Below are 12,265 nucleotides of genomic sequence, written 5' to 3'. Positions count from 1 at the left end.
AGTGCAGGAAGCTTTTGCAGCCAGTCAGAAGCTGCGCCTTGGTTGTTGAACGTTTCGGAAGCTGAACGGGTTTCCAGAATGAATTGCGTTCGACAACCGAGGTTTGACTGTACATTGGCCTGATCTAGCAGGCTGTTCTTATGGGAGGCAAGCAGATCCATATGGACTGGGTCACTCTGCCAAGGAATTGTCTTACATGAATTGAAATGGGTGGGTGCTACACAAGAGCCTTCTGCTCATCTGTGCACAACATTCCCTTCATTTCAATTAGGTTTGCACAGGAGATCTTCCCTTTTGATTGTGCCCCATGGTAATTGGTGGGAGCCCAAGATATTTTGAAATGGCAACCTGCCGCATTTTAAAAACAAAATCCTATCCGTGGCTTAGTTGGGTGATTTTCCTGATACAAGGCTTTCCCCAAATTATCTTGGGTGGGAAGTGTTTCTGTATGGATATTCCATCTCTGCATGTGAGCATATGCTCTCTGGTGTCATTTCTGATATTCACTGAGTGCCTTTTCTCTTCTCAGAAGCAAAATAACTCAAAAAAGACAATTATCTGTAAAAAGGATCTGCAGTGATACAGAGAGCCATTAGAGTTGCGGGGATATAATTGAATGAAAAAATAATAAACATTTTCATATTATATTATGGAGAATAGATTGTGCAGATGTGTTTAATTTTAATACTTTATGCAAGAGACAGAATTTGGCTTCCTTTTTTTATAATGACAGAGAGTTAATATAATGCTATGTGTAGCACTCTCCGCCCCCCCCCCCCGCAACCTCTTTCCAGTGTTTTATCTGGTTGTTAAGCAGGTGCAGGCTCTTTTGTACAAATGGTGAGTTCTTTATACTCCTTTGTATTGCATCCTGGAGTGAAAGGTTACAGGCTGACCACTGGCTAGAATTGCCCAAGTCTCCTTATCTTTTCTGACAACCTGACCCACAAGGTCCCACTGAGCAGATGTGGTTTGGCAACAGTAAATGTTGTATGCTGTGTGGCCCCATTTTACTGGCTCACCAGCCCACCGTATTTTCAACATGTAGCATTTTCCACATGGAATCATAGGCACTAGCAGTTAACCATGTGGTTTCTTCTCTCTTTCTCTCTCCTCCTCCTCCTCTAGCTGGTGTATCCTGTTCTGCCATCATGGCTGTACAGATCATGTCTGCACTCTTTCTGCACAAACACAAAGAGGTAAGAATGTGAAAAGGAGCTGGATCCAGGATTTTCTTTTCTTAAGTATCCCTGAAGCAACGGGGGACTTTTGACCCTTTTTAGTGGCACCTCTGGGGATGATGGGAAACTGGACTTGGTTCTGCCAAACTTCAGATTCTGCTTACCTCGAAGACCCCAGGGATAAGGGTCCTGGAGACCCAAACATCTTGCAAAGAGAGGCTGTGGTTAATCCTTATTTTATAAATGGGGTAACAGAAATGGGGGAGAGCATGAGGAACCTTTACCAGTCTAGGTTTTGCACACACATGTAAAATCTTAAAATGCAGTGTGCATGTAATAAAACACACAATCACAAAGCAGCTCTTTGAGAAACTGTCTTTCTGTCTCATTTGTACAGTCAGTGGCCTTATTAGGTGTGCTGCTATGCAGTGTGTCAATGGATCCTTGTTTACAGGGCCACAGCTGAGGTATTGCTGTTCTGTTATCTGCATAAAACCAACTTTCTGGTGTTGGCAGTGGTAGCTGCAGTGCTTGGTTCCCATAATTGAATATGGAAGTAGACAGTGGTGTTTTTTCTCCTTTGTTCTGTTCCCATTTAGGATGCAGAGAGGGGTAGAAACTTTTATCCAATATGCATGTGTTCTAAAGCAGCCTTCTCTAACCCTGGTACCCTCCAGATGTTGCACACCACAACTCCTATCATGCCTGGCAACCTCTGGCTGGGATGAATGGAAGTTGAGGTCCACATACTTGAAGGCACCAGGTTGGGGAAGGCTGTTCTGAAGCAATCTATGCCTTCTAAAGAGCATGCTTGAAGGATGGTGCTCACTGGGATTTTCCTTACCTCATCACAATAATATCTTCTTTCTTCTGTCCTCTGCTAGGGCGTCTTCCTTTCCCAGCTGATGCAGGACTTTGTTTGGCTCACTGAGGAGATCCTGCTGCGCAGCTATGATGTGGGGTTTTCTGGGCAGGTGCGTGATGTGGTGTTGCATGCTCTGTTCCTGCTGCGGCACTGCATCTCCCTCTACCACCTTTCCCTGGGGGATGTCCTGGTGGTTCCCAAGAAGACAGACGAAGCCATGACAGAGTTGAGCCAGCACAGCACTGCCCTCTTGCCTGTTTTCATCCAGGAAGCGGTCGGAGGTGAGTTTAGAGGTTTCTCAGGCTCGCAGGAAGCCTGATTGAATGATTCCTTTCTAATTAGCTGAGATAGTTTGGGAGGAGGGGTCTAGAGGGGGCCCAGTGTTTGGGGATAAGTTCACCAAGAGTACATAAGAAAAAGGCTCACAATGCTGCAGATTGCAAGAGAGCAGAAGTTTCTCTTGATGCCTCAACTCCCCTTCTCTCAAGTCTCTACTGCAGGCCTGGCCCTGCTTGTGTAAGGCTGCACAGCTTAGGAAAGAAGATGTGGGTGGCCTTGGTCAAGGCTAGCAATAGCATTTTGGGAGATTTCCCAGTGCAAACCTGAGATTTTCAAGGAGATCAAGAGCCAAAGGAATTGGGGCTATATCTCAGCTTTGCAAATACATCCACAGAAGTTAATTTACTGTAGAAATTATTAGAAACCCATTCACCCATCCATGCGTAGCTATCAAAGTAATTGCCATGTGTAACTTAAAAGGGGGGAAAGGACTTGCTGTGTTCTCCATACTGTGCACACGTTCATGCCTGCTATATCTTGCTTTTTAATAAACAAGTGTTTCACCAAAGATGACACTTTGGTAACTTGGGTAATAAGGACAGGTTTTTCCCAAGGAGTTTCACCTACTTCTTTAAACAAGCGTTTGAAAACCACAGGCATATCACTGTCTCTAATCAAACAGGTAAATTTTGACCAGACCTGAATTCTCAAGCACCTCTCTCTGGTACTTCCTGCACAAGGCCTTCCGCTTCTTCCAAATCACAAATCTTCTTCTAAATCACTAAATTTAACTGCTGTGGAATGAGACAAACATAGCAAGTAAATGCTAAATGGTTTTCCTGACTCCTCTCTGCAGTCTGTGCTGCCAATGCCCTCCTGGTGGAGCTGCTGCCCTACCTGGGAAGCCCTGAGCAGCTCAGGGATGTGGTCCTGGTCCAGGAAGAGCTCCACAACAAGACTGTCTTGCTCGTCCAGCTGCTGCCCAGGGATTTCCTCCTATGCCAGGTAGGGAGCCCCTCTGTGATTTCGAAAGGGCCATTCTCTGCCTGCCGAGCCCCACCTGCAAAGCCTGCAGAGCTATGGAGCAGGATGCTTCACCTAGATAACCTTGCCTGCTGTGATCTTCCTCAAAGGCTCTTCTCTGTGTCCCACCAACACCTGAGTTGTGCTTGGTGAAGAGGGCTTTTTCCCATGGCCACACCCAGGCTCTGGAACTCTCTGCCAAGAGGCCTGCCTTGCCCTGCACTGATGGCCTACTGCCACTGTGCAAAGGCCTTTCTTTCTTGGCAGGTGTTGATTGGTTCTCTTGAGCTGCTGGTTTTCATGCACTACACCTCCTTCAGTGACTTTTACCTGGGCTGGAATGTGTGTCCTTAAATTGTGATGACTCCTCACCTTCCTTGCTTGGCTGGAGAATGGAAAGGGAGGGAAGTGTGTGTGAGAGCGTCTTGCTTTTGCATAGCTGGAATGTAGCCTACAGTAAGAGTAGCATTCATTGCTCTTCCCATTTTTGTCCCTGGAACATCTCCTGCAGGCCATTGCTAGAAAATCTTATACACTCCTGCTCCATACTATACCAGGGTCACTTGGTTGTATGAATTCTCCATTGCAGATACAGAATGCCCCCATTGAGACAAATATTATTTAAAGGTGCTTTGCTATAATTGGATGGGACCTTGTGCATCACCACTAATTAGTAACAAAAAAAGGTGGAGTGGGGGGGAGAGAAGAGAAATGCAGGATCATAGAAACACTTCAGAGAGGCAAGCTGACACTCTTGATGGAGGTGTGTGCTGCACCCCATCTCTCGTCTCTCATTTGGGCTAGTAGAGAGTGAAGGTCCTGCTGATTTGCTTTTGCTTCCTCCTAGCCTTGCCAGTCTCTGTATAACTACTGCCAGGTTGCTGTGGACAAGTTGATCCAGTGTGGACTGTTGGTTGCTGAGGAGGTAAGAGAAGCTCCCAGGATAGGTGTGTGGGGTGCTGTGGCCAGGGGCGGGGGGAAGTGAGGAAATTGGAGGAGTGTGTCATTTAAACACCATATGAGTTCAGCCTTGTGGAATGATAATATTTTGCCAGGGTTTCCCAAACTTCAGATCACCGGGGTACACTTATTTTCCTCTCTTGAATTAAAACTGTGGGCATGTTCCAGTCTTGCGTGCAAAAAGGATTATTCTTGGAATATGTAAGAGCCACAGTTCTATGCCCACAGAGGGCTCTTCCTGCATGAGACACTGATATGATAATGCCTCCTCTTGGGGAGGACAGCCCAGTGCTGTAACTCATGCAGAGATGCAACAAGCAGCCTCTCTAAAGGTGGGTAATTTTGCTTTGGGAAGGACTGAATAACTTGCATGCACAAACACACACACAGAGGCAGCAAAATGGTGGCAGCCTCTTCCAATAGAGGCTGATGGGGCAAACGTGAGGCTAGAGCAAGGAATCATGAAGAGAGACAGTAGGCAGCCTTTTTGTATGTCGCCGCTTTGGGCTCACAGCAGTTCTCTGATGACACACTACTTGGTCCCAGTTTGGCATTGGGCAACGGCTGGCCCAGGCGCCTATGGTTGCAGCAGAGCCTCATATCTCTTCTTCCCAAGGTTTTCAAAAATTGGTTTCTTTCCTTTCCTCCCAGATGCCCAGTGATGTCTTGGTGTGTGACACAGCCCAAAAGCGCTTCACGAAGAGGTTGCTGTGGAAGGCAACAGATGACTTTGCGGACAGCGACAGTGATTACAGCGACGAGACTGGAAACTGCTGCTTCAAAGTACCGTGAACCCCATTCTGAAAAAACTCCCACTGGAGTTCCCTTTCTCCTGCAGTTGCCACTGAGGCAGAAATTCTGCCCACCCTTTGCCCTTCTCGCTCCCTGTCCCAGTTGCCCGCATCTCTCACCTGCAGGCAGCTATGGCCAGGCAGCCCAGTGTTGTTTTTTAAAGTTTGCTGCAAGGAAATATGATACTCTGCACACAATATTTTACTCTTCCCATGCTCATCCCCTTCATAGGACTTTTCATGCCATATGAAATTTTGTGTGGTAGGATTTTCAGCTTTGGGGGGGGGGGGCGGGGAGATGAAGTACAAACATGATGTTCAGGGTATGTGCTTGATATCTTTTCAATATGAGGTGTGGCCGAGGGGTTTTCTTTACACCCACACTCAATAAATTGGTCTCACTGCAGCCACATTTGGAGCAGGGAACTTGCACCCATGCCCAGATGTGTTCCTTTTGGGGGAAAGATGCCTTCTTTTCCCAGCCAGGCTTCCTAGCAGGGTGGGAAAGGTGAGCTCCTTTGCTGTCTGTTGTGCTTCCCTGTTGCTCTGAGGATCCTTGAAATCCTCCTGCTGGGTCTGGCTTCATGTGGGAAGGGCGCCACAGCTCTGGAGGCCACCCTCCTTCCTCATCCTCATTGTCAGAGGGAACATCAAATTACCATATAAATTCCCACTTCTTTTGTTTCCCAGCACCCATATGACACATCCCAAGTTCACAACCTGTCTCTTCAAATGCCAGCTGTGTGGGCTGAGGCTCTGAAACCTTCCTCTGTGTTCTTTCAAGAAGGGAGCGAAGTTCCCTGTAATTAACTGGCTGGTGCTGAGGATGGGGAGCTCACTGAGCTCATCTCTGCTTGCTGCACCGCCTGGGAGAGACTTTCTGCAGTTCCAAAACATCTGGATGCACAGCACCACCTCCCGGGCACACAGAGGCTGCTTTCAGGCCTCTCTCTGTGCATAGGGTTTCTTACAGAGATGCTGTTTCTGTAGATATTTCCACTCTGCTGAAAATGTGACATGGTGTGTACAAGGCAGTTTTGTCCATGAAAACAGATAAGAGAACTGTACCCACTGACATTAATGGGCCCAGGTTAGTTTTAGCCATTCATTTCAATGCTACTGTGGGTAGGACCAGCATTGGATACAACCCATGCAGTTTTCACAAGGGTGGTTTATTGATAGAGATTGTGTTTGTATCATAGCGCGAGCGCTTATGTTGTTCCCCACTGGTGTTGCCTAGCTTCTGTGACATGCAGGCTGTTACTCCAAAGAATAGTGTGTTGCACGTGTTCCCAAGGGAGTTCCACTGGCTTTGGGTACTTCCAGGTGGGTTATATTGTGGGATCGATGCTTATCACGCATGTAAGTTTTTGTAGTGTCCACACAAAGCAGTCGGGATCAATATGTGAACCTTCGTCTTATCAGAGTCCCTGTGTCTCTTTTCATTTTTTCTGCCCTAGATAAGCCAGGTGGAAAACTGCTCCAACTTTTTTGTGTTCCTCTGCTGTCTTCTGAGCCCTTTGCTGAAGACCTTGGAAAGAGCCACTGTCTTCCTCTGGGAAATGGAGTCTCCTCAGTCAGGTATGTGCCCCACAGCCAAGTTCCTCTTCCCTTGAGTGGCTCCCAACAGCCTTAATTTTCCCTGGGAAGGTGCTTCCAAGCATTTGGAGAAGTTCTGCTCAGTGGGAGGGCATCTGTTCTACATGCAAAAGGCCCCAACACTGAGCAAAGCTTCTCCAAATGTTAGAAGCACCCAGCATTCTCTCTTTACAAAAACATTGGCAGCAGTTATTACAGGATTAAGCTTCCTTTGAATAGCTCACCAGTAAAAGTCTTTGGATTCATTTTGGCACACCTTAAGCAACTGCTGCATGGTAACAATTGATGGGTTGTTACTGTCAGGATTTGACTTACCCTAGGTGAAATTAGCCTTGTGCTGATTTGATTCATTAGCAAAGCCCAGGTGCTGTTAGTTAGGTTCTGCACTCACTAACTTGCATATACAACACAGAAGTTACTGTCCCCTGCTTTTCTTCAGGTTCTTGTGTCCATTGTGTTCCATGAACAGCCTTTTGCTTGCTACGTTCAAAAGGAAGGAGGTGCCCAAACTGGTAACAGCCTAGCAGTGTCCCATTTTCCTGGAGCCACCTTTGCCAGCCTGGTGTCCTCCAAATGTTTTGGACAACATCTCCCATCAGCCCCAGCATCAATAAAGCTGGTTGGCTGAGCTGATGAAGCCTAAAGCCACTGAAGGGCCCCAGAATGGTGAAGGCGGCCCTTGAGCACTGCTTTTCAAACTTTCTGCCTGCCTTGTCAGCTGTGCTCCCTGTGTGTTGCTGAGGATTCTGGGCCATATTCTAGGGCTTTTCCTTGCCCTGAGTGAACTGAGTGTGCAGCCTGGAGGATAACCCAGCTCTCCCTTGCAGTGACATGTTTCCAAGGAGGATCAGTAGTATTGCGGAAGTGTGTTTGTTGGGGAAGGTCGTCCATCGTTGTTGATCTGGGACAGCTCACTTGGTAGAGTGTGAGACTCTTAATCTCTTATGCTCTCCCCCTTGCCAAGCCCCTGAGAAGCTTCTGGGGGAATCCTAGGATGCTTGGAACAGTTTGAAAAACACAGCCTTGAAACATACAAGTGAACCGGAAGTGTTCAGCTTAGTTACTTCTCATACTTAGGGCTACTTTGCAGGTAATGCTCAACCTTGGGCTTGTGTGCAGCCAGAAGGACTTTGGGTTGCATCCAGTGCTACTCCCCCTCAGAGTAGACCCATTGAACTTAATAGACATTGCTGATGTAAGTCCTATTAATTTCAGTGCATCCACTCCTGAGTAGATGTTAGTCAGCAACTAGTCTTTGTCAGCATTTAGTTTACTTCAAAACTTGGTTGGTTACATAGGAACCAAAGATAGTGGATTAATATCTAAAATTGTAGAATTGGGAGGGACCACGAGGGTCATCAAGTCCAATGCAGGAATCTTTTGCCCAACATGGGGCTCGAACCTATGACCCTGAGATTAAGAGTCTCATGTTCTACCAGATGAACTATCCCCAACTCTGATCAGTATCTAAACAAAGCTCTCTTGGTTCACCAGTGTTTGTTTTGAACCACTGTTTCTCAGTTTATTCATAACAGCAAGCTAGGATTCACTGAAATGGAAGGTTGAAGGAGAGAGAGGAGAGCTTGCAAGCCAAAGGTTTTCCTTGAGTTTGCAGCACTAACACCATGTTTTGACACAGCCTTCACCAGTCTGGCAGTTCTGGGCAAGGCTGGTGGGAGCAGTAGTTCAAAAACGTCTGGAGGGCACCAGGTTGGCAAAGGCTTGTTGTAGCATGCATGGATCAGTCCAATATACAACTGCATATTGGTAATGGGTCTTTACAAGTACATAAAGCTGTTGCTGGTTGTGTGATGAGGTTTTTTTCCTGGTGTATGTTCTTTTATAATCTTGCATCTCAGTGTACTATTCTGTTAGTTAAGCCCAGCACTGCTTCTTAGGAAAAGTGGATGCCATTAATCAACTGTGTTTTGCTTTTGTTTATTGACAAACTATACTGAAACTGTGATTGCACGTGATTTATTCTGAATTTAAAAAACAACAACCAAAGATATTGTTGAGTTTCTTTCTACCTTTGGATGCAACCTCTGACCCTGCAGGTTCATATTTAGAATTTGAGCTGCTGTGACCCTTAGACATTTGTCATGGTGCAGAGATCCCTCTCCCAGTGCTAATGGGGCAGCTGAGGCTAGTGACCTCCCTTTGCTTTCTGCTTTGTGTCCTTCTGACCACCAGCACTGCTGTCCCCTACAGAGTCCCAGTACGTGGAGAAGCTGCACTGTTTTTTGGCAAGAAAGGCAAAAGAAGACTCTTCCTTTGGTGAGTGCAGAGGCCCAGAGAGGGCCAGGTGGTAGCCAAGCGAAGAAGTGTAGAGCTGGTATGATGCAGTGGCTGCAGGACAGCGCTGCAAAGTGGGGCTTTCCCAGTTTGAATCTCCCCTCTGCTGCCATCAATTCCATGCACCAACCAGCAAGATGGTCAGATAATATTGTTGACTAAAACGCGAGACGTTGCCTGGTGTGCCGTGGGAGGGAGGCGGGCGAGTCGGGCGGCGAGAGGCGGGGCGGCGGCGGCGAGCACACGCGGGGCGGGGAGCGAGCTCCCTCCCACATCCCATCGCCCCGTGCTCCGTGCTGTTGTAGGCCAGCCCTGCGCACCCGGGGGACCTCCCCCCGGGAGCGCAAGGCTTGCGGGCGTCAGCTGGCAGCGCGGAGCACGGGGCGCCCTTCGGAGGACGCCCCGTGCTCCGCGCTGGTGTCGGCCAGCCTTGCGCACCCGGGGGATCTCCCCCCGGGAGCGCAAGGCTTGCGGGCAGCAGCCTGCAGCGCGGAGCACGGGGCGCCCTCCAGAGGACGCCCCGTGCTCCACGCAGGTGTCCGCAAGCCTTGCGCACCCGGGGGATCTCCCCCCGGGAGCGCAAGGCTTGCGGGCGTCAGCTGGCAGCGCGGAGCACGGGGCGCCCTTCGGAGGACGCCCCGTGCTCCGCGCTGGTGTCCGCAAGCCTTGCGCACCCGGGGGATCTCCCCCCGGAAGCGCAAGGCTTGCGGGCGTCAGCTGGCAGCGCGGAGCACGGGGCGCCCTTCGGAGGACGCCCCGTGCTCCGCGCTGGTGTTGGCCAGCCTTGCGCACCCGGGGGATCTCCCCCCGGGAGCGCAAGGCTTGCGGGCGGCAGCTGGCAGCGCGGAGCACGGGGCACCCTTCGGAGGACGCCCCGTGCTCCGCGCTGGTGTTGGCCAGCCTTGCGCACCCGGGGGATCTCCCCCCAGGAGCGCAAGGCTTGCGGGCGGCAGCTGGCAGCGCGGAGCACGGGGCGCCCTTCGGAGGACGCCCCGTGCTCCGCGCTCGTGTTGGCAAGCCTTGCGCACCTGGGGGGCGCATGGGGCGCCCTGAAACAGAGGGTTCCCCATGCTGCGGACTGTAGCCTGCAGCCGGACGCGCGGGGCGCCCTGAAGCAGAGCGCCCCTCGCGCCAGGCAGACATGGGCCAGCCCCACAAGCTCGGGGCTGTTCCCCGACCTGGTTTTTTGGGGGGGAAATAAAGGAAATATTTTTTTCCTTTATTTTCCCCCTCAAAAAAGTAGGTGCGTCCTATGGGACGGAGCGTCCTATGGGGACGAAAAATACGGTACTTACTATTTCATAATAAAGTAATTATAAAATACTTTCTTTGTGTTTATTTGATTCCTATTAAAGAGAGTTACTTTATATATAGTCAATATAGGCACAGAGTTAATTTTTTAAACATTTTCTAATGGTGGTGTGCCTCGAGATTTTTTTCATGAAACAAGTGTGCCTTTGCCCAAAAAAGGTTGGGAAACACTGGACTAAAACAGTATTGCTGTTAGGATCACCACTAGATAATACACTTTGCAAAGCACTTTAAACACTTGAAAGAGCCATAGAAATGTTATGTGTATATAAATATGCTAAGCAGCTAAGGTTTGTCATCATGTGGCAGTTTGCTTGGCCACCGACAAATGGTGCTGTGAACTACAGCATGACAATAATCTAGGAGCTGCTGGGCAGCAGCAGCAATGGAGGGCAGCAGCGGCAGGCAGCCCATGGAGGAAGCCATGACAAACTGAGACAGCTCGTCAGCAACTTCTCTTCTCTGCAGCTGCCATTGCCCAGCTCACTACTGCTGTTTCAGCCTCAGTGGCAGAGACTGAGGGAGCAGGGAAAGAGCAGGACAGAGCTGACCTGGCCTGTTGTGACTGTTCTTTTGTGGCTTGTCTTGCTTGCCTGCTGCCACCTCACCTCCCTTCTCCTCATGGAAGGAAGCTCTAAGGGGAGAGGGTGGTGAGGTCTGGGGGCACTAGGGGCTCTGGCAGGTAGGGCTGGCACTCCTTTGGACCTCCAGCACGACGGGCAGGGGGAGGAAAAAAGTTGAAAGAATTGGCATGGAACAGCATTTTGCGCTCCGCCTTTCAAATATGATGTTGGGATTTGGGTACAAGGGGGGGTGGGCAACTCATCTGTCAGCACTGCAACATCATAATTATGTCATGTGATTGACATGTGCACTGCCCTGCCCCCATCAAGGTTGGCCTGTGAAGTGGAAGCCAGAAAGCTTCCCCACACAATCTAATGGGCTAGTGGAGGCAGGGTGGGGGTGGTGAGGTTTTGGGGGTGGGGGGATTGGTTGGGAGTTAGAGCAAGCAGGAGTGGAGCCCCTGGTCACTTGTTGATAATGCCAATAGCTTTGATGACCAGCTGAGCATTCTTCTCATGTTAGCATTTCTGTATTTTTCTGGGTATGTTGCCTCCTTGCTGGTTCCTTGGTGACAAGACTTGAGCCTCTGCAGTTAAGCAAGCTGTGGCTCAGTCAGCAGCCTTGAACTCCACTTTAAGAGAGAAACCTGAGCCTTTCCCAGTCCCACAGCTGCCAGAGATACTTTGGCGAAGCCACTATAGACAGACTGGGTAGTATAGAGCTACCCCTAAGTAACTTTATACCAAAGGATAGTAACTGCCCTTGTTGATGGACAAGGATTTTGTGATGGGAAATTACCTTAAACCCTTTTATTTTAAGCACCCCATTTTCTTATGCTGAGGCCTGTGGTAGTGGTGAACCAGAGCTGTTAGCCTAGATACATGAAGGCCATTTCCCCCATCCCTTTTAAACGGGTGTTTCTCATCACTGAAAAGGCCCCAGTTCCTTAAACTCTTCCTCCTCCTCACAGGCTTTCCCAACACCCTCTTCTTTTTCTGCCCATAAATCTATCCAGGTTTGTTTTACATCCTTCTTAAAATGTAGCAAGTAAAACACTTATCAATACTTAGGTTTTGCACAGTGTGTTTTGAATGTTCAAAGTGCTTATTGTATCCTGTATTCTAATCCTCCCAGTGGTGGGCGATTATCCAAAACTGCAGTTGAGGGGGGAAGGCTTTGGCTCCACGAAGACCACCAAGTGAGCTGATGACAGAAACAATGTTTGAACCGAAGGTTTCATGATCTGATGTTCAGTCTCTTAGTTACAACAGCTCTGACATGGCATTTCCTTTATTGTTTTAACCAGCACAACATAACCCCCAGGGTCTAGATTAGAAGTTAGTTTTTAGAAGCTAGTTTTTACAAGCCAACTTTGCCCCCTAGTGCTTGATGTCATT

At 48.9% G+C, this 12,265-nt stretch overlaps 1 protein-coding gene across 8 annotated transcripts in view; it reads left to right on the top strand.

Moving 5' to 3' along the window:
• The window catches only part of GPAT2 (glycerol-3-phosphate acyltransferase 2, mitochondrial), a 282,276-nt gene that overhangs the window by 268,545 nt on the left and 1,466 nt on the right, over nt 1–12,265 (top strand). For all 8 annotated transcript variants that reach the window (XM_081870014.1, XM_081870007.1, XM_081870011.1 and 5 more), the window contains 7 exons: nt 1,129–1,199; nt 2,066–2,327; nt 3,182–3,330; nt 4,196–4,273; nt 4,960–5,091; nt 6,560–6,680; nt 8,910–8,975. In XM_081870014.1, coding sequence (XP_081726140.1) covers nt 1,129–1,199; nt 2,066–2,327; nt 3,182–3,330; nt 4,196–4,273; nt 4,960–5,091; nt 6,560–6,680; nt 8,910–8,975 — 879 coding nt within the window. The remainder of the gene's footprint in view (nt 1–1,128; nt 1,200–2,065; nt 2,328–3,181; nt 3,331–4,195; nt 4,274–4,959; nt 5,092–6,559; nt 6,681–8,909; nt 8,976–12,265) is intronic.

This window comes from Podarcis erhardii (genome assembly GCF_964252035.2).
Source record: "Podarcis erhardii genome assembly, chromosome: 7".
Lineage (NCBI taxonomy): Eukaryota > Metazoa > Chordata > Lepidosauria > Squamata > Lacertidae > Podarcis > Podarcis erhardii.
Note: the sequence above shows the minus strand (reverse complement) of the source record. Positions and strands in the feature narration are given on the sequence as shown.